General features: G+C 36.8%; 1 protein-coding gene across 1 annotated transcript in view; it reads right to left on the reverse strand.

The window, feature by feature from the left end:
• DCDC1 (doublecortin domain containing 1) overlaps positions 1-22,936 on the reverse strand; it is a 420,863-nt gene that overhangs the window by 365,471 nt on the left and 32,456 nt on the right. Inside the window, exons 3-5 of the mRNA XM_034769879.1 lie at positions 15,897-16,175; positions 14,170-14,326; positions 13,488-13,650 (exon numbers count right to left, since the gene is read on the reverse strand). Of these exons, the coding sequence (XP_034625770.1) occupies positions 13,488-13,650; positions 14,170-14,326; positions 15,897-16,175 (599 nt within the window). The remainder of the gene's footprint in view (positions 1-13,487; positions 13,651-14,169; positions 14,327-15,896; positions 16,176-22,936) is intronic.

The raw sequence follows: 22,936 nt of genomic DNA on the forward strand, positions 1-22,936 counted from the left end.
ATGGTGCTAGCAAAACAGCCCAGTGTTCAGCTGGCAATCAAGCTGCTGTGGCGATCTGGAAAGCTTTGGGTTCATCCCTCGGCCCTACTTTCATGAGTCTTACTGGGAGGTTTGTAATCATTGGGAGATTGGGGCCACCATGTTTGTGCATGTTCCTTGGGGTTGTAAATGGCTGCCACATACTGAACCAGGTGTTATTGCTGTTCCTGCTGTTGCGCTGCCAACTCCCAGATGAGCTGTTGTTGCTGCTGCAGTTGTTAGGCAGCCATTTGTTGAATATCTGCTTCTGCAGCTGCAGTTGTTGGGCCACCTGTTTTTATTGGCTGTCCTTCAGCCACTTCAACAATTTGTCAAGGTCAATTTTTTCTCTTTTTTTTTCTTTTTTCTTCTCAAGGTCTTACAGTAGATCCAAGGAATATTACCATGTTCTCTAAGTTGTGATGGTTGGCACTTGATGGGAGCACCACCTAATGGTTAGACGGTCAGTTCCTCAGTGCAGAGTAATGTTGTTAAGGGAGTTTGGGTCCTCCCACTCCACCGGGCTGCAGCCCAAGGCCCTGTGAGAGTTACCAAAGACCAGGCACCAAACAACACCTTGCAGCTGCACTCCCTGGCCTACTTCCTACCCTCTACTCTATAGATCAACCTTTGAAGACTGTAGCAGAAGATACAGAAGAAAAGGTATCAACTGCACATTCAGTGGATGAAGTTTGGTGTCTTCAAAGAGCAAGCCCAGGAGCTTGGTGTTGAGCTGCAGCTCTCCAAGATAAAAAAATTAAGATGGGCCTCTCTCATTTCTTTGTCATCTTGGAGAAGGAGCAACAAATTGAGCCTCTAGCAGGGATTTGCCCCTTCTCCAAGGCAAAAAAGGCACCTTGAGTGCCCATCATTAAGCAGAATAGCTACATCACAGGAAGGGCAAGTTTTAAATTGTGATGACTTTCTTTCCACCATAGAAGCTAAATCCTGGTACTGAGGAATAGTCCCTACACTATTATAAAAATTATGAATAGATCTGAAGTGTGAAAGGACTTGATAATATTGCTCCAACTGTATTGATATAGTGTACTCTTTTGTGCCTCCTCTACTGTTTCTCTCTCTTCGTTTTCTTATTTCACTTACTTTTGTGGAATTAAGTAAGCAGCTTACACCTACAATAATTCTAAAAAAATTCTAGTCTGAAAAATAACTTTTTAAAAACTACTAAAAAGAGGATTTTTTTTACTATACTCATTTACATTTATGAAAATTATTAGAATTTTTTCAAAGCTACAATATTGTAGCTGAGAAATACATTGAAAATATATTTGTTATTATGACTCTGCAAAGTAGTTATGGCTTCTGATATTAAATATGAAACAGCAAATCAAGTCTTTGCAGCTTGAGAACTGAATTTTCTAAAATCTGAATGCACTGGCAGTAAGAAAACATAATGTTGTATTCAATAATGTCATCTGTCCAAAATACAATTGCCTATGTGCTTAGTAAATTCATTATGCCCAGGTCACATTCCTGTGTTCAGCTAAGTTTATAGTCACTCCCTTTTCTTTAAATACTTGTGTTCTTTGTTTCTGCATGTTCTGAAGTGTCATAATTTATTGCCATAGGCACAATGGCTATATTTAACTAATAATGACAGTGGTTGTCATTAGATTTTAAGCTCCATAACACTAGTCTGACATATTATTTGAGGTATGTCTTAATTTCAAATTTGATTAAAATTACAAACATCCAATCTTTTATGCCAATCAAAATATTGTCACCTCCTCACTTGAACTTGTCTATGAACTCTTCATGTAAATAAGTCCTGACATTTGTACCTGTTTAAAGTGAAGAGTCTTAAGTTGTAAAAATATTTGTATATACTTCTCTTGGAAGCACACCACAAAATAGATCAGAGACTCATCAGTGGTCACAATATTTCACCTAATATGAACTTGGAGGCTTGAACCTACTTTACAAAAGTTATGACTTTTTTCCTAAAAAAAAGTAAAACAAGAAATGTTTTAATTATTTTACTTTTACTGGGAAAAGATCACATCTAGTATTTCCTTAGTGAAATAAAAATTAAGTGCTAACATGACTCTAGTTTGTAAATTAAAACAGGAAATCACTATTTTAAAAAATGTTGCATACATTATAAATTATTATAGCTATATAGGGACAGTTCAAAAACACTGAAAATAGCATCAGGATAGAGAACAATGGATACCAGAAATTAGAGAACTGATACAAATAAAGTTCAGCAGATATAACTTATCGCTTTGTAATGTTACCGAGCATAAATTCTAACCACAAAATGCGCCAAAGGGCTGAATTGGTGTAAATGCCCACTAGGAGGGATGAGCTCTTGCAAGAACTCAGGTATAATGGACAGTCCTATGCGATATCTATATCTATAGATATATATGGGCTAGAGGAAGGATTGGGAGTGAAGAATGCCTCTTTCAGTAGCTGCTCCTTCAGGCATGGAGCAAGCCTCCCTTGTGCTGGTGATGGGAGTATTATACACATTATGGAAGTATGTTGGTGTTCTGGTGTGTCAGTGATTTAATTGTCACAATTTATGGAGGAATTTTAGTGCAGATTGCAGGTTAACAATGGTCAATTTGAGACCTTTGTTGTGAACTATTCAGGTATTGGTTCTGGGCAATGGCATGATATACCGGGGATGCAAGCCTTAGTGTTTTGCACAGCTTGAAGACCACCTCGTTTATATCATGAAAGGAAAGAGACAGGGACTCTGGCTATCCAGACAAAATTCCTCAGGTGACGGTAAGGGGAAGGGTGTGGATAAGGCCCTCCGACATCTTCTGGTTTCTGATACATATCAGGTCATCTTGAAATCCATATTGGTATGGTCCTGAGGAGTAGTAGTTGGGGAGCTGTAACCCCTAGTTAAATTAATGGTTAATTTAAATAAAGTTGCACCCTCCACATTTAGCACATACTACTTGTTTCACTACTTCCATGGCCAGATCAATGAAGGCATAATTTAGCATATTGTTTGGCACATGTTATCTTTCAACATACAGGATGGTATTATTATTAATAGTTATATTACAGTAGTATCCAGAGGCTTCAGTCAGGATCAGGAATCTCCTGGTGCTAGGTGCCTTACAAACACATAAAAATACATGGTCCCTGCCCTACACAGTTTACAATCTAAGGCTTCTATCCTGCAATTGTACTCATGTGGGTAGACTCCTGAACCTGCACAGTACCATTAAAGTTTGTAGATTGTTTTATTTTAACACTACACAGAGGAGAAAGAAAAAAAAATAGTTAATTTGATTAAAATGAACTTTATCTTGTTAATTAATTTAGTTCATATTTTTCACTATTTATAATATATTTATATCATACCAGGATTGTACTTCTATTTATATGATATGGTGTCCTCTCACTCATAGTTTGATACAGACAGACCTATTAAAGATTACTTGTAGTTCTATAGTATGAAACACAGCTGTTCTGGAGACACAGTAATAATACTTACCCTTAGGGCATTACATAAATATGCAATACAGTAAGCATTATCATTCCATAAAGTCAGAATCCATAAACTAAAGAATGGTGGCTATACACACAAAGGGCTTATACATCATCTCTGATTAGCAGCATATTAGAAAGACTATTTAGTTTTAATCTTGTTGATAATATACAATTCCATTTATGTAATTACTGCTGTACTAAGTAGATGTTTTTTCAATTAAAATATTATGTTACTGAAAAAATAGGTATTTTCCTTAGTAACTTCTTCCACCTGGAATGTAGAAATCTATATATAATTTTAAATAAGGTGTCTGTCTATCTATCTATCTATCTATCTATCTATCTATCTATCTATCTATATTATTAGGCCTTATTTAAAATTTCTAGTTCAGTTGCTTTCTCCCATCCATGAACCTTGCCAGATGCTCAGAGGAAGTTAAAATACATGGCGGTTCAGTCAATCTGCCATGGAGGAAAATTCCTTTCCAGACCTGCAAAAGACCAAACTAACTCATGACAGATTGGCCATGCCACTGTGCCTTTTTTACCTTCCTCTAAAAAGGTTTGTGGGATGGGAGAAAGAAGCCATCTCCTGGAAGGGAAGAATAGTTAAAAACTAAAGACATGTATTCTGTGTGATTATAGTGACATCAATGGGAGTCCACAAACCTGGAAGGACTTGTCTGCCATCACTTGAAATAGGAGTTGTTGCAGGAATAATAGGTATGTTTTGACCTATGGTTCCAAAATTAGGGGTAGGGCTTGGGAAAGGAGGAATCTAAAGTCAGAAAAAGCATAACAGATGAAGGGCAGGACCTTACTTCCATATTCAGGCATAAGTCACCCTCATGAGAGAATCCAACTGTCTATATGAGATTATGACTAAGTGAGGGATTGAAGTTTAGTCCAGGGTGCCACATATCCAGGCACTGGGGGTGCTGTCAAGGAAGAGACCACGAGAACTGAGGGCTGCAGAAAACTAAGGGGTTAATCTGAATTGAAATTTTATGACACTAAAGAATACAATAAAGTTTCTGCCATGAGCCTTTAAAATAAAATTAGAGCTGATTTTTAATGGCACCTCTATCAGTGGCAACACCAACGAGGTTTTCTGGCAAACAGAACTACAGGATATGAACAGCCTAATTCCTCAGTAAAGTGATAAATAATGTGTCCAATTCTACTGTGAAATAAGACAATTCAGGACTGAACATTTGTAACCTACAATATCTCCATGCTGTACTTTCAGAGAACTTCATCCTGATATCAGGAGTCAAGTGAGCTGAAGGGAAAGTGCTATACAGATACATATGCAAAAGTAATATATGTGTATTTAAAATCAACTATTAATTACATTAAAATCTGTAATAAAATGTGTAACTCCAAGTTCATTAAGCTGATGCATTTTTTGAAAAATAAAATATGACAGAGCATTTACATTTCAATGTGCTTATGAGAAAAAGTGTTATACTGTTATTTGGAATGCAGCTTGGAATTGAAACATATCCAAATCAGTCAATAATTAAATAGTGAGAATCCATCATTTTCACTGACATTTACTCTTACCAGAAAAGATGGCCTATTTTAAATGTGCTCACACATATGCTTGTCAATCAGTTTCTGTCACAGCAAATTATTTCGTTTTGTAGATCACATGTTATTTAAAAGAAAATTTCTCTCTCCACATTTAAATACAGATTTGAAGCGCAGTATCAAGAACTCTTTTCGGAGATTAGATTTTTCTGTAACTGCTTCTTTACAATGTAATACATAAAAGATGGAAAATCTAATTCATAATGCTCAGTTTCATTTATAGTATACAGACCTGATGACTCAAGTATCACAGCAAATTATAGCTCTAAATGCAATATAGCACAGTGGGTTAGATAGAGTAGTAGAAATGAGAATGATAGTGTACTAATCATTTTAACATCTAACGCTCACATGCAGTAGACTTTTCAGTTTCAGATTATTAGAAATAAAGTACAGAACAAGCTGAACAGCTTATTAAAAAACAATTGCTGTATGGACAAAGAAAAATAATAAGGGTTCCCTAGCCTGTTGCCAAAATAAATGTAATATATTAGTAACCAGTAGTCAAATATTCTGGATTCGTATATTTAAAATGTTTCCCATTTCCATTTTACCCTCACCCACCTTGTCTCTCTAGTATCCTGGGATCAACACAGTTACAACAATACTGTAATCCCATTTCCAAAGAGATCTATCAACTTTTATCAAAAGCTCTTTAAAGTAATTTTCATTTTAATTTGAGACATAGAAAAGTTAAACGTTGACTTAAAAATTAATATTTCTGCTTACCTGCTTTTTTCAAAAAATAATTAATATTTAGAGTTTTGTTGTGCCAAGAATTGACAGAAGTGTGCCTGCCAGCCATTTTAAAGATACTCATCTATACATTTCAGACCAGTGGATAAGGCACTGGACTGTGAGTCAGGAGACTGAGTTCTATTCCCTGTTGTGTGACCTGGGACAAGTTAATCTGCATATCTAGGTATTAGTTTTCCTTTCTGTAAAATGAAGATAATAATACTTAACCTCTTTTAAAAAGTGATTTTAGGTCTATGAATAAGTTCTATGTAAGTATGTATGAACTACTGCAGGGGTCGGCAACCTTTCAGAAGTGGTGTGCTGAGTCTTCATTTATTCAATCTAATTTAAGGTTTCATGTGCCAGTAATACATTTTAACCTTTTTAGAAGATCTCTTTCTATAAGTCTATAATATATAACTAAACTATTGTTGTATGTAAAGTAAATAAGGTTTCAAAATGTTTAAGAAGCTTCATTTAAAATTAAATTAAAATGCAGAGCCCACCGGACTGGTGGCCAGGACCCGGGCAGTGTGAGTGCCACTGAAAATCAGCTCGTGTGCCGCCTTCAGGACGCGTGCCATAGGTTGCCTACCCCTGAACTACTGTGATGGGGGAACGCAATTTCATCTTCGTAGTCCCTCAAAATTATTGATAAATAGTCAGCACAAACTCATTAAATGACAAAAATTGTCTCAAATTATTTGCCTGAATTAAAAAATATTAGAAAATGGTGATTTTTATCTCTGACTTTAGGCGATCGAGTTAGAATAATTAAAATGAAAGACTTCCTGAGATTCCTATTCCTAATATCCATCCCTAATGCTCCTCACAAGATATTTTCAGTCTCTGGAGACATATTTGCAGATTTATTTGAGGAGAGGGGAAAAAGAAAAATTAAATATGAATTTTGGTATGATAACAATGGACTGGCCTTTCAAATTTAATCAAACAATATCAGGCAGCCTATTCAAGGTCCTGACCCAGCTGAGCAATTACACACACGTGCTTAATTTTAAGTATATGAGTAATGAGAAGCCCATGAAACTATTTTTGTATTTAAAGTATATGCTTAACTGCTTTGCTTGATAGGGCCTCCATATCTAACTGACTGGATTTTAGACATCCCAAATACAGTGTGATTATGCAAAGATCAGTCATCATTCCCTACTATTCCAGCAGTGTTTACAAACTCTTCAAAGGCTAAATCTTGCACACAAATGAATACATGAGCTAAAAATACCTTATCTGGAAACAATTAAGAAACTAGAGGCCAAATCTTACAATTTACAATATGCAGGCTGACCTCTGCACCCACATATAGCACCTCTGAACTTCAGTGGGATTCTACACTGGTACAGAGGACCTCTTATGCATTGTAAATTGCAGAATTGAGGCCTGAGGCTAAAATTGTAAAACCTTGGTGCCTTAAGTTAGGTAGTGAAATAAAAGTGGCCTGATTTGCAGAAGTGCTGAGCACCCACAATCCCAATGAAATGATTGGGGAGCTCTGGAGACTCAGAAATTTCAAAATATATCAACAGAGCCAGACGTGTACCCAGAAGCCTCCTGCTACAAGACAGGCCCAAAAAAGAAACCAGCAGAACTCCACTGGCCATCACCTACAGTCCTCAGCTTAAACCTCTCCAACGCATCATCAGTGATCTACAACCCACCCTGGACAATGATCCCTCACTTTCACAGACCTTGGGAGGCAGGCCAGTCCTTGCCCACAGACAACCTGCCAACCTTAAGCATATTCTCACCAGCAACCACGCACCGCACCATAACAACTCTAACTCAGGAACCAACCCATGCAACAAACCTCGATGCCAACTCTGCCCACATATCTACACCAGCAACACCATCACAGGACCTAACCAGATCAGCTACAACATCACCGGCTCATTCATCTGCACGTCCACCAATGTTATATATGCCATCATATGCCAGCAATGCCCCTCTGCTATGTACATTGGCCAAACTGGACAGTCACTACGCAAGAGGATAAATGGACACAAGTCAGATATCAGGAATGGCAATATACAAAAACCTGTAGGAGAACACTTCAACCTCCCTGGCCACACAATAGCAGATGTAAAGGTAGCCATCTTACAGCAAAAAAACTTCAGGACCAGACTCCAAAGAGAAACTGCTGAGCTCCAGTTCATTTGCAAATTTGACACCATCAGATCAGGATTAAACAAAGACTGTGAATGGCTATCCAACTACTGAAGCAGTTTCTCCTCCATTGGTGTTCACACCTCAATTGCTAGCAGAGCACCTCACCCTCCCTGATTGAACTAACCTTGTTATCTCCATACTGATTTATACCTGCCTCTGGAGATTTCCATTACTTGCATCTGAAGAAGTGAGGTTCTTACCCACGAAAGCTTATGCTCCCAATACATCTGTTAGTCTTAAAGGTGCCACAGGACCCTCTGTTGCTTTTTACATCCTCATTTGGTTTGGAAAGCCCAGAGAAAGTTCTCCACTGGGGTCCCCTTACTCCGTTCTCAAACTCCCATCCCTCATGTGTCACAGGGCAACAGAGTGTTCATATGTCAGCACATGCTTGATGAAGCTTCTAGCATGGAGCTGAAGAACTCATTTGTTCTTTGAGTGTGTAGAATGAGGAGCCTATTCTGAGCATGCTCAGAATGTCAGTCAGTCACTCTCTGTGAGGGACCTTCCAGCTAAGGCGCTGTTGATGTAGGTTCTATAGTTTGTTAGAACCTGTTCTGCCCCATTAGGATTGTTTCTACAATGTATATAGGACCTAAGAAATCACATTAACACTGCACTGAGATCACTTGTAAAGCCTGGTTGCTACTGTTAAGTATGATGAAGGTGGTGTCTTCTTGGGAAAGGTTGTCAAGCAGTGTTTCACTGATATCATATGTGCAGTGTATGATGAGCTACTCTTATGCCTGCAGCACTAACTTGGGCCCTAACCCTGCAAACACTGAAGCACTTGCTTAACTTTATTACTATGAATAACTTCATACTCATAGTAGTAAAGTTAAGCACATGCATGCTTGCAGGGTTACAGCCTAAGGGCAGGCCTACACTACTGTTAAGTCAATCTAACTTATGTCACTTACGTGAAAAGACATCCCCCTGAGCGATGCAACTTACAGCAACCTAAGTGGTGTCCACGCTGGTGCTATGTCAGCAGGAGATGCTGTCCCACCGACATAGCTTCCACCCCTTGCAGAGGTGGATTAATTATGCCAACAGGAGAGAGCTCTCCCGTCGCACCGATGTAGCACTTCTAGTGTAGACTTGCCCTAAGGTTGAAACTGATCACCTAGATAAAATCCCTGTACCTCCACCATGGGTAACTATGAGCCCCAAGCAAGGGAGATAGCCAACACAGCCAAACAACAAAAATTATTGAATAGGAGAGGACTCTTGGAAGAGAATATATTCTGCAATATTACAATGACCTATAATATACACCAAAACATACACAAACTTTTCTGAAGAAAAGATAATCAAGTGACTGTGCCTTGCGCATCACAGTCACTTGATTTAAATCAATAGAAAGAATCTGGAGTCAATTAAAGAAAGCAGTAGCTAAAGCAGCACATTGTGGACATCTGGAAGGAGCTGTCATTCATTTGCAGAGACTTTTTGGCTGCCCCAAGCAAAAAGAAAAAAAAAAAAAGAAAAAACCTGCGGCGCAGCCAGAGCGCGGGTACAGGGGGACCGGCTGGGGGCGGGGGGAGAGGGAGGGAACAGGCAGGAGAGAGAGAGAAGGGGCGGCCAGGGCTACCGCAGGGGCGCTGCCATGCGGCCCCTCCTGCTGCGCCGCCTCCTGCCGCCTGCCGCGAGGGCTCCGCTCCGGTTGGCGGGGAGGGAAGGAAGAGGACTGCCCTGCAGGGTGCTCTGGTTCTCTGTGCCGCCGCCGCGGCCGGAGCGGAACAAGAACAAAATAAATAAATAAATAAATAAATTTTTAAAAAGTGGCCGTGCCGCCCTAGGATTGGGCAGAATGCCGCCTCCAACAATCTGCCACCGCAAGCACAAGCTTGCTCAGCTGGTGCCTGGAGCCGGCCCTGGGCAGATAGGTGCTCAGTTACACATCTGCTTTAGAATTCTAGTTAAACTCCTAATTAAATAAGGTCAGTGCTTTTCAGTATATGTAAATTACAACAAGAGAACAACATGTTACAGAGCATTAAATCTTAAGCCCTCATCCTGGAAAGACTTATGCTTATGCCTAACTTTATACCCTGTGAATAGTCCCAAGTCCCAAAGCTGTCTTCGTATGACTGAGAGGAAGAGATGGTGTCTACCTTCGTATTTGTTAAACACCTTTAAAAATGGGGCCTCAATACTGACTGGAGCCTTTAACATAAATATTAAATAAAAATAAAATATAGCAATTTTTTTTATTCTTCATTTTTAGCTGAGGGTCTAAAATTTATTGTGCAAGTAAACATATATCTGAATCTTTATTCACTTACCCTTATAATCAATTTAAGTATTATTCCCCATTCACTATGACAGGAAGTTGAAAGGCTGAGCAAATCCAAAGAAATAGTGGACAAAATTCAAGGCTGATATGAACAGGCCCAAATGCACAGATGTCAGTGGGAGTTCTATTCTATATAGGTAATTTATACTATATGAATCACAGTGATAGCTAAGATGTACCACTTAAAGTTATGCCAGAGCTTATGCTTGACCCAGTATTTGAAATACAGATTTCAAATGAAGGCATCAATGCTGCAAGCACTTACGTGTATAAGTAACTTTACATATGTAAGTAGTTTCATTGCTTACAATAAGATTGCTCAAAAGTATAAATATTTTCAGGATCAGGGCCTAAGAATACATCATTGGGCTTCTATTCCTGTGCAGAAAGAATTTACTACTCATGTATGTTCTTGTTATCTATGTGTTAGCAACTCAAGTCTTGTGATAAACAAAATTATGCAGTCAAGCCAATTTTTTTCGACCTTTTAGATGGTACTTTTTGTCAAGCTTCTGGCGGCTAGGGGAAGAGCACCCTACAGAACATATTAATTTCCTCCCACATACTGTAGCTATTTTTTTAAAAGATACTTTTGACATACATTCTACATATATAACAAAACCATAAACAAAGATGACTATGGAATATATAAAATTTTAAAAGGCAAATTTTAACCTGAATTCTGGTGACCCAGTATACGGAATGCTTTTGAATTATTTATTTTAGTTTGGCAATATTATTAAACTTGTAAGGCAGACTGTAAAAAGGCTTATTTGATGCTATTGGTGGAGTTTCTATTTATATTGGTGACTTTTTCCTGTTATACTTACCCTAGTGCAGCCCTTTTAATGGACACACAATATGTTACTCTGTGCCCAAGCTCACCTACTCTTTCTTTTCTCAAAAGACAAGGCACATCTGCCACCTGCTCTAGTCTGTGTCCCAGCAACAACTGTCGAGCAGTAAAAAGATTGATTATCAGTCAAAAACCATTGCACAACACCAGATTTTGGTAGGTTAAGCTTGCTGATCCAGCAAGGGATGGTGTGAAATTTTCAGTAATGTGTGCCAACATTTTGGTGCTAAAAGAACAGCAGTGCATGTCACAGTGAAACACTGCCAAAGATATGCAGACAAAGCATAGAAGTTTTTGTTTTGAATTTGGCTTGAGAGAGAGAGAGAGAGAGAATTGCTTAATGAATTTGAAAAACCACTCTTAACAACAAATCATGTGAATGGAAAACTATAATAAAAGTACCAATGCCCTGAAGATTTTATAACGAACTATAGCAATGGCTGTATAAAAATATTACAATAATATTAGTTTCATTTCAGTATCTCCTATGATATGAGACAAAATAGTATTTATTTAACATTATTGTTTAATGAAACAGTAAAACCCTTCTTATTAAATCTTAAAGTGTATTGGTGTGACTATGCAACACAAGTAATAGAAAAAATACAGATTGGTCTCTCTCTTATTGTATGCATAGACTGTTAATTAAATAAATGGTAGTCAATGGATCGTAATTATATTCAGGGAGATTTTCATATTATCTGTAACACCCTATCATGTGCATAATTGATGATATAGCAGATAGGCATATCTTATCATAAATATAATTTGTGAAGTTTTTATGGAAGCAAGATGTGAATGTATTTATATGATATGGCTCAGTTGGTGGACTAAAATGTAAATACTTTAATCACTCATGAATAGCTCCATGAAAATAAAAATAAAAGGCATATTTATAGAACTTAAGTCATATGGGCAACTACTGGTCAATATTTTTATGTATTCATTGACATTTCTATAATACTCATCACTGTAGTATCTATTTATATAAGAGAATTACCACTTCTAGGTGAAACTAATATTATACTAAAGCAACAACTTTCTGTAAAAATTACAAGCTACTGTTGTCCTGAGATTTTTCACTTAGCAGTAAATATATTTGTGCTAGAAACTGTTCTTTCAAGGTAACAAAAGTAATTTTAAAATTACTGGGGAAAATAAACCATTGGTGCTTTAAAAAAGAGAGAAAGAAAACATAATTATAACTACATAAGAAAAGGCTAAAAATGCTCATTAGAGCAAAGAAATGTAAAACATACACATTATTTAAATGCTTTTATAAAATTTATTTATTTATCCCAAGATCATTGTTAAATGCACTGCATTTTACTTTTAGGCACCACAAGTATTTTTATAATAAAAAAAAATGCATTTCATTTTTGTCTCTTGTTGGAATGGTACACTGGTAACACAGGTTGATCCTTAACAAACATAAAATTTCCCAGTTAGTCATCTGGCTTTTTGTAATAATTCAGCTAGCTAATTTTTATTCTAACTAACATTGTAGCTTATCATAACTGCCAGCTGTTTCGATGATTTAATAAAAGGTATTTAGTAGGAGTATTGTGACTTTGATACAGAACACTATTTAAGTTAATTCTGTAAAACTTCATCAAAATTAATTGTACAAATCCCAGAATGTACTCCATCATCTTAAAATATGAATGAAAACAATATTTACATCCAAATTTCAAAAGTCAATGAGTCAGAAACACCACTGTGTGTGTGTGTGTGTGTGTGTGTGTCTGTGTGTGTGTACAAATATCATTTGATGATTGTACTGAAAAAGGGATGAAATATAGTGGGGAAGCTTTAATGTTTGTAATGAACAATTTTAAAATAATAAAACATTCACATCTGAATGATATGTACATGTGAGTGTAAATATTCCACCTTGTTGTATAAACATCCCAATAATTATTTTAATGATTTTTCATAAAGGTCAAATGATTAAATTAATAAATGCAGTTTGAAATGCTGAACTATTTTCTTCCTAGTGTAATAAGCCTAATGAATTGTGTCTGTTAGGTGTCACTGAAACTAAAGAATAAATTCAATAATCTCTGATTTAATTTATTATATTTTCACCATTTAACCTCCTGCAGGCTCCCTAATGTCTATTCAGATCTATATTAAATTAAGCACCAATGCTAATGAAGGGCAATAAACATGGCTGTCAGTAGATTTTTCTTTCATTAAGCACATTATCCTCTTACTGAGCTCTAAATGAGTAAACATTAGTTTTGTTAAACCATGCAAAAAGAGAGGATGAAAATCATTTTTAATTGCACCCCTGAAGCCATATACTATTTGTTTTTTTACCTTTAATTTTTTTGAATGGATCTAAAAAGGGCTCTCCAGTTGAAATATAAATGTCGGCATCATGGGGTATGTCTTTAGGTTCTAGTGCTTCTGTGCCGTCTGCCAAGAACACTCGTCGTGCAGCCATGTTCAGATTCAGTTTTTCAGTGCACTCCTCCAGCAGCTAAATGAAGGCAAGAGGTAAGGAATATTGATTACGACAGAAAAATATATTCACAAGATGACCAACATTTAGTGAAAGAATCGGGACTAAAAATTAGAAATCCATACTTAAGTGACTTACCAACCATAGTAACTGCACTTAGGTTTTTTGTAATCTTTGCTGGCAGTTAACTGATAACAGAATGATGAAAACACAGTGGATAACGTAACATTACAAAGAATTTTCAAAAATAATTATTATTTTTAGTTTCACACAGTATTGTAATTTGTTATGAATGAACTCAACATTTTACACTCTGTAGCTCCTATTTACTTGAACAGTGTTTATATTGTAGTATGTTTTAATTATTCACTAATTTTATGTGTATTTTAGATGTATATTATACATATGCTGGAAAGGAAGAATTTTAATATTAGCTCATTTTAAAATAAAAGGCAACTTCTTTCTTTACCTGATGGTATAAAGTACAAACTATAAATAAAGTTAATACATGTAAGAAAACTTTGTATTAGTATTTACCAGTTTAATGGATGGTACAGCAATTTTAGCAAAGATACTTCTTGTGCCATTCTTATAAGCCGTTACTTTGATTACCCTTGGCTGACATTTAATAACTTGGGGCACTTCAGATTCTTTCTGGGCCAGCTGGAGTCTTGAGGAAGAGAACTGTGTACATCTGTTGCAAATAAAACCAATTTAGCTTCATCAGAGAAAAAGTTAATTTGTATTTTGTTGAAATCATCTATTTCTAAGGTCTTTTTATATACAATTACGTAAAATTAATATTTCTAATATAAACCCTTGATGACTCTTCACATTATAGATATTTAAATCAGAATACCTGAGTTTTTAAATACACTATGTAAGGAAATTGAACTCCTTTAAATAAAATAGATTTAGAATGATATCCTTCTAGAACATATTTAGTTTATTTTTGATATTTAGCATATTTTATTTGTAATACACCACATTCAGAGAGCACCATTATAACTCAAGTATGAAGTTGTTATACAGCATCTTCAGAGCCCTTTTTATTATGTTTTTTATAAGAAAAAAGATCTCCTCAATCTTTAAAAATGAGTCTCCAGTACCATCAGCATTTGACTAAATGTTGTAAATAATAAAATTGGTATTAGAAAAATTAACAATATTCTTATTAGTGTATTCAGTGCATAAGTCATTTTCTTTATAATTCAATATAACTTAATGATTTGCTCTTAGTTGAAAAATTAAGAGCTAATGCTGTAGCCTTCATTCAGGCAAAATTCCCACAGACTTTGACAGCAATTCTAACTGTAGAATGGGGCCTTATGTCAATATTTCTGATCTTCAGAATGCAAAATATATTCAGCGCCATTAGCAGAATAAAATGAAATGCACTAACATCCAATAAAGAAAAAATATCCTCAATACTATTTTTAAAAGGGTAATTCCACAAAAAAATAATCTATAGTGCTATTGTACTGTAAAACTTTTCTTAGAAAACAAAGAATTTCTATTGGATAACTATAGGAAAGCTGCATGTTTTAACAAGAACATTTGTAATCTAAGGCTACAATCCTGCACTGAGCTCTGTGTAGGTGCAGAGGTCCAACCATAAAGAAATACATAAAGAGCAGGTTTGAGGCCTAAGCATCTGATTCAACTCCGCTAAATGAGAATCTTTCAAACAATTTTAAAGGACACTGGATTGAACCTTTACACAATAAGTACTTTTATGCACATAACCATAAAGTAAAGGTATTTGACCATTTCCAAGTTTCTTGCTCTGTAATGAAAGTAATAGTTAAAGGACTTTTTGTTCTATAAGATTTTTAATCCCTTATTCATACTGGTGGGCACGTCTTAACACAAGTAGTCTCATTAAAGTCAAGAAGTTATTGTGTGAGAAACTACAAATGCATGTGAGTAAGGAATTTAGAGTCTGCCTCTTAGTGAGGTATTACTACAATTTATCATTAAACTGCTTTTTATGTGAAATTATAAAAATATACACAGAGGGCTAATGGATGCAGTTTATGCTGTATATATATAAATGTCTTAAGTGCATGTGCACACACACACACACAACACTAGAAATAAATGAATCTTGAAGAATGCAATAAATCTTTAAAATGAATAAAATTAGCAATGTCTTTTATTTGTATGTTTTGGAGAATCAATTGAATCATCATAATGATTTCTGTTGAAAGGAGAAACGGCATCAACAGTCACAGTTAAAAGCAACACAGAACAGCTTTGATTACCTTAGCTGACCTGCTGGAGCACTGACAGGTCTGTTTCTTTTGGATGGTGATATAAGGCAGAAATTGTTTGTACTGTTTGATTTGTAGCTGCCTAGGTCTGATATTCTATCACTGTTCTGAACTGATTTTGTTTGATGTGTGGAACGATCTTGAAGTCCTGACCTTCTTGATATCATTGTCGATTGCAGATGAATATTAGGGCCAAACAGAGGCTGTCTACAGATTTGCTTTCTGTCAGTATTTTTAATTGCCGTTTTTGCATAGGGGGAAATAAATTTTCTGAAAGAAAAATATGGAGAAAAACATAAAATTATATTCTCTTATGCTGGCCTTTTGCTTAGTTTAAGTAATTATTGAATCTGTGAGGTCTTGGGAAAACCTGATAAGTGACAAGCATGGTTGAACTTATTTAATGTCAATGTACACTTGAAAAGTGGAAGAAAAAGAAACCAAATCATTAAGGCACCAAGAAATTGTCATAATAATTAGTAGATTTTGAAAACAGTTCAAGACAAAATCTCAAGAAGGAAAATAAGATTTTTAATGTGCTTTAAAACTATTTTTAAGATAACAAAAGTCTTTTGTTTTATTCAACTTAGATATAATAAAACAAAGTAACACACAATTGAAAAAGTAAACTGAGATTCCATGAAATGTAGCCTGAGATTTTCAAAGGGAGTTAGAAATTCAGCAGGAATTAAGCACCTCAATCCCTATAGCTCTTTTATAAATCCCAGCTGTAGTTTCAATAAAAATTAGGTTTTACAAAATCTAATGATAGAAATATTCCCTGAAATTACAAAAAAAAAAAAACCCTAATAGACACATCAATCTTTTGTAAAATGAATACACTTTTCTCTACAACTTGTGTGATTCAAATATTGCAGAATTGTGGCAGTTAATGAGTACCTCAATATGAAATTGACTAGAAACAAAAGCAAAAAGTGCAAATTTACTTTCATTGTTTACTTTTTGCATTTCCCTAAGTATAGGAAAACAATATAACAAGTAAAATGTAAATAATTTTTTTAATGTTACTTTAACAATCTAAGATGTTACTAATAACAAAAGTAAAGACATTTCCAAATGATTTTAACCTGTTCGTGTCCCCTTAAAGTAGTTTTGTATGTGTTTTGATTTTCATTTTGTTTTTGTACTAAGAATCTGTCCTTTCTTCCACTGCTAAACTCTAACCCTGAGACCCAGGTTCAAATTCTTGTTCAAGTCATTAGTGAAAATGTGTTTGAATAGTTTTATATTAGTCCTCACTTGTGCATGTCATAAAACCATTGTCGAATTTAGCTCAATTAAGCTCTGCTTAAGAGAGTTCCAGAATTAGAATAGCAGGACCTGCTGAAGGTAAAGATTGAGGAAAACTGAAAGAGCTATATCTGGGGCAGGTAGCAGAACCCACCTGATTTATGGCTGAGTCAGACCAGAGCTAGTCTTGCTTCATTTAAAATATGCAATAAATTCATTTATAACATTAAAAAATTAACAATCATAAGGCAATTTTTTTTAAAAAAAAAAGAACAAAAAAAGAGAATAAATAACAGACAGCTCTAAATTTGGGACTAATATTATATTGATATCATAGAAATAAATGATGTAATGCACCACAAGATTGGGGTTTTATAGATCCAGATATAGATTACAATTTATTTTTCATTCACTCTTTTCTTATGACTGGAGGGTGTCTTAGTAGTATCAACAGCCAAGCAGAAGCAACAGAAGAGTCTAACCATAGTCAGCTCTTCACTCTATATTGCAGATTCTCGTAATTTATGAGTGTCACATTGTTCTGATAAACTACAAGAGCCCGGTGATGTCACACCCACAAATTATAAGATATTTTTTGCATGTCTTGAAGTATATTTAACAGCAATTCAAATATTATATATCAAAATACTGTGATTAAATGAATGTTAAGAGTCTGAGTTGAATCAAGAAAAAAATCTATGTAGCACTATGGCTACAAACATATTGAGGTGTGTTTTGAAGTCTGATTAGTGAGACAAAAAAGACATTAATATCTTGTAAATGTTCATTTTCCTGCAAGGCTGTCTTATGGGCCATTTGAAAAGTGAAGAATATCTTGTTTTCCTTTTTACAATAAAAATCTACTAGATACCATTACTTATTACTGAAAAAAAATCCTTGGTACTAGTCCTTACTGAAGAGTGAATTATTTTGTTAGAATATTAACTGCCTTGGCTTTACCTCTGAAAAATAAGCTATCAAGGGAGTCATTTATTTTAGTAAAGAATTGTTACTTAATATGTACCACTAATGAATTCTTAGAAATATTTTTCAACCACATATGCCACATTATAAATGAGCTGTTGGTGAATAAGACCGCTATTAAAGGAAAATAGGTGTGAAAATAACTTAGGTAGCCTTTGTACACACTAGCATCTTCGTAAAAATTTCCATCATTGTTCAGTTTCAGCAGGGTAAGAGCACTAGTATACACAGGTGGGTCAACAGCACCCATATTTTAATTGGGGTGCAATCTATCGATGGTTAACATGCTAACAGTTAGTCTACTCTAGTACCACATTTGCTACCAACAGCAGACTTATACTTGAGGTAGTGCAATGTTGGGACATGTTAAGAAAATGCTAGTTTGGACACAACCCTAGCGCACAGTTCAGTGGAGACCTAATATATCATAGGGTGAAGAGCTCAGCCTGTAGTGAAAAACTACACTATGTTTTTAGAGACTTTGACATGTGATTTGTGAAATGACATTAAGTGCCATGGTAAAAATGTATGATTCTTCACTCTTTATTAAGGCAAAAATCCTGTTCAGATCAATGTTAAATCGAGCCAAAAGGTTGTAATCCCATGTTTGTTGCACAAGGAAACATGTTTGTGTAGGGCTCCTATAGTTGGGTTCATTGTCTGGTTATGCCGAAAGAAGGATAGGAGACATCTGACATGGGTTTAATCAGGCCACAACTTTATTATTAGATGTCTGGGACTACCCAGCAGATAAGTGTACAGTGCAGGTAACCCCCATGTTTATTCCATAGTTACCTGGGGGGCTTTTACCAGTTCCCCCTCTTTTTCCATAACTGGGGAGAGGGGCTGCCACCAGCTTCCCCTTTTTTTGCCTCCCGGTCCCTTCAGTAAATCTGTTGCCGGGACCTTACCTTCCACCCCCGCCTTGTAGGACGGTTAAGGTGGGCTATAAGAATGGGGGGCTGGCTCCCTGCCGTACCAATCATAGAAGTCCCCAACCGCCCCCCATTCGCTCCTTTAACGAACACCTCTTTTTAAGTCCTTTTCCAAGACATTTATCTGATCACTGTATACCTTCCCTATGGAGTACCTGCACTGGACATCCGCCACAAGGAGGCGCTAGCAATTAGCTTGGCTGCCTCCTCCCCACACCCAGTCGGATTCCCAGACATCTTCTAATGCCATCTTTTATATCAGTTAAAAAAATGATGGCACCTAAGACGGACAGGTGAACCCCATCTTCCCAAAACAACTCTGCTGCCCCATATACTATGCCAGGATGTGAAATTACTGTCCTTCCTATGGTCCCAAGGAATTTGGCCACCTCCCTATTCACATACCTCCTGGCCTTGTCCACCCTGCAGGGGGGATCACAGCTCCCCACCAGACCCTGCGCTGAAGCATGTCTGACCACATAATGTTAACTCTTGGAAAAACTACACTATTTTTTTAGAGACTTTGTCATGTGATCCTTGAAATGACATTAAGTGCCATGGTAAAACATACAATTCTTCACTTCTTATTAAGGCAAAATTCCTGTTCAGATCAATGTTAAATCAAGCCAAAAGGTTGTAATCCCATGTTTGTGGCACAAGGAAACATGCTTGTGTAGGGCTCCTACTGTTGGGTTTAATATTGAGAAAAAAGGTGGCCAAGGATTAAAGCAATAGGACAGACTCAAGATGCTTAAATGAAAGAAACAAAAGAATCCCAAACCCTATGTGTACTAAGGCCTAAAATCTTTATTGCATATTTACTAGCAGTTCTAGAATTGCTTCTTTGTGTGATTATATTGAGGAAGTTTTGAGAGAGATGTTTGTAGTTATTATAAAAGCAAATTATTCTAAGCTCTAATTCATACACTTTAAATTAATTTAGATACAACATAGAAGTTTTATTTTACCATAAATTTTTCAAAGACATTCTCAAACTACCCATGAAAATTTAACCAGGATACACGTCAACATATTTTTTATTTTTTAAGCACAAAACAATAGTCTTTTTTAAATAAAAGAAAGCATTCTACACAGTTTTGAGTTTTCTAAGACATAAATCTACATGAGGCTAACAATCCTATTCATAAGTGAAAAATGTGGCTACTTTGACAGACCCTGGTTCAATAACAAGTATGCAGGTCGAAGTTATCACACAGTTTTGGATGTGAATTCAACAGCAGGATAATGACAGTTGCCAAGGATTTGTACTTGCTGTCGCTTAGTACCAGTGTTGCCTGTCAAATTGTCTCCTTTTTCTTATACAGAAGCCATAGAATTTTTATGGATAGCAATTACTTACAATATACAATGAAGTACATCAAATGTAACAACCACTCTTTAGCCCTTCATTATTTGGTCGTCTCTTTGTTATATCTAGTCATCCATTTTCACCTAAATTATTTATTTATACTGTATATTTGACAAGCATATATTTTTTGCTTTATATTTTTGGAGCACTTAAAACCTTGCTCAAGAGATATAGTGATTTATTTTAATATTAATTAATTGTATTTTAAGCTAAACTTTATCTTATTACTATTTTAATAGTAGTTAAACTTCTTGTTGGACTAACTGCAACTAGTACAATCTAGATGCCAAGCTAGTTTATATACCTCTAAATATTTATCCGCATAAAACATTTAAAAAATGAAAGTATTGAGACTTAGCTATAACGGAAGTTCACATTGCTACCCTATCTTCCTCCAGGCATCATATACATGTTTATATAGATTTGCACTGATATTATTTTGTTTTGCCACCTAATTGTCTACTGCAAATAATTGCATTAATATAACTTCGTATTGACAGACCATGCCATCCTAGTAGATTTATATCTTTATCATTTTGAGTTGGTACTGTAATGTACTCTCCACTGATTGTACTCTCATTGTTTCATTCTATTTTGGTCTGATATCTTTTCTGCAAGAGGCTTGCACTGACATCATAATACTGTTGTGATAACACTATGTCCAAATTCAATTAACAAGAAAGTTACGACCCAAATTATACACATATGGTAAAATCCTGGCCCTATTTAAGTCAGTGGGGGTTTTGCCATTGACTTTACTGGAGCCACAGTTTCATCCCCATTTCATAGTTATTTTTTAAAATTCAATATCTTGCACATGTATATTTGTCTCAGGCATCACAAGAAGACAAGACAAGACACCAGGAACATGATTTAACGATGCTCCAATTTTATTAATTTATCACATCTGGGAAATTATCTGGCAATAACTCATCCAATGTAGATCAACTTTCTTTCGAGAATCTGTACCACTTGGAGAAGGACTGCCTCAAGCCTTCTCTCCTCCAAACCTTTAACCTGCTCCCAGCACCATTGCTGGGACCGCACCATCCTCATACAAGAGTTGAGAGCATAGAGGAAAAGTGGTGGCCTCTCACTATACCAGATATTAGGAGCCACAACTCATGCCCCAGATTCTTTACACAATGCCCTTCCAGCTCCTGTTTATCAGGGAACCAGGATTCCTTTAAATAAGCATCTGCGCTGGACGCCTGCTAAGGTACAAAAAGATGAACATTTTACCATCTCACCTACCACCTGGGAATAAAATCATGGCTCTGTTGAAATCAATGGGAGTTTTATCATTGACTCCAGAGAAGTCAAGACGTATCCCAGGTCTGTGGGTTCCTGAGGGGAAGATGAAAAAAATTCACATCACCCAGACCAACCTAGCAATGAAGGAAAAATTCCTTTCCAGCATACCTTCTGGGGGCCCAAAAGGTGATTCCTATGATGCTCAGAGCAGGACCCAGAAACCCAGTTCTATTGTAATCCCAAGAGTGTGGGGATGATGGGAGCCATTGCTCCCAGGTGCAGACTGGTATGTTAGGGGAAAGGGCTTATAAATAGTTCCCAAGGCTGCACAGGAGCCTGGGCTACCACTGCACCATTCAGTTTGACCAGTAAACTTGGACTCCCTCCTGATTACCATTAACCCTTCCCTAAACCCACAAGGAAGCAGAGGTCCCCACACAGTGGGGGAGGGAGAATCCTTAAAGGGGCTCCAGGATTTTTTTCCCCTCACAGTCCAAACAAAAGACTCCCCATATCTGAGGGTATGTCTACACTACAAGAGTAGTTCGATTTTACTTAAATCGAATTTCTGGAATCGATATTGCAAATTCGAACGTGTGTGTCCACACTAAGGACAGTAATTCGACTTTGTGAGTCCACACTAACGGGGAAAGCGTCGACATTGGAAGCGGTGCACTGTGGGCAGCTATCCCACAGTTCCCGCAGTCCCCGCTGCCCATTGGAATTCTGGGTGGAGCCGCCAATGCCTTCTGGGTAAAAAAATGTGTCGAGGGTGCTTTTGGGTAACTGTCGTCATCCGTCCATCACTCCCGCCCTCCCTCCCTGAAAGCGCCGGCGGGAAATCAGTTCGCGCACTTTTCTAGTCAGTGACAGCACGGACGCCACAGCACTGCGAGCATGGAGCCCGTTGCGACCATCGCTGCAGTTGTGGCCGTTCTCAACGCCTCGCAGCTTATCATCCACCTTTCCCAGAGGCAGATGCAGATAAGTCAGGCGAGGAGGCTACAGCACCGCGGTGAGGGCCTGAAGTCTGAGAGTAGCACAGACCTGTCAGAAAGCACGGACCCAGCGCCAAGGACATCACGGTGGCAATGGGTCATGTGGATGTTGTGGAACAGCGATTCTGGGCCCGGGAAACAAGCACGGACTGGTGGGACCGCATAGTGCTGCAGGTCTGGGATGAATCCCAGTGGCTGCGAAACTTTCGCATGTGTAAGGGAACTTTCCTTGAACTTTGT

This window comes from Trachemys scripta, chromosome 4, assembly GCF_013100865.1.
Source record: "Trachemys scripta elegans isolate TJP31775 chromosome 4, CAS_Tse_1.0, whole genome shotgun sequence".
NCBI classification, from domain to species: domain Eukaryota; kingdom Metazoa; phylum Chordata; order Testudines; family Emydidae; genus Trachemys; species Trachemys scripta.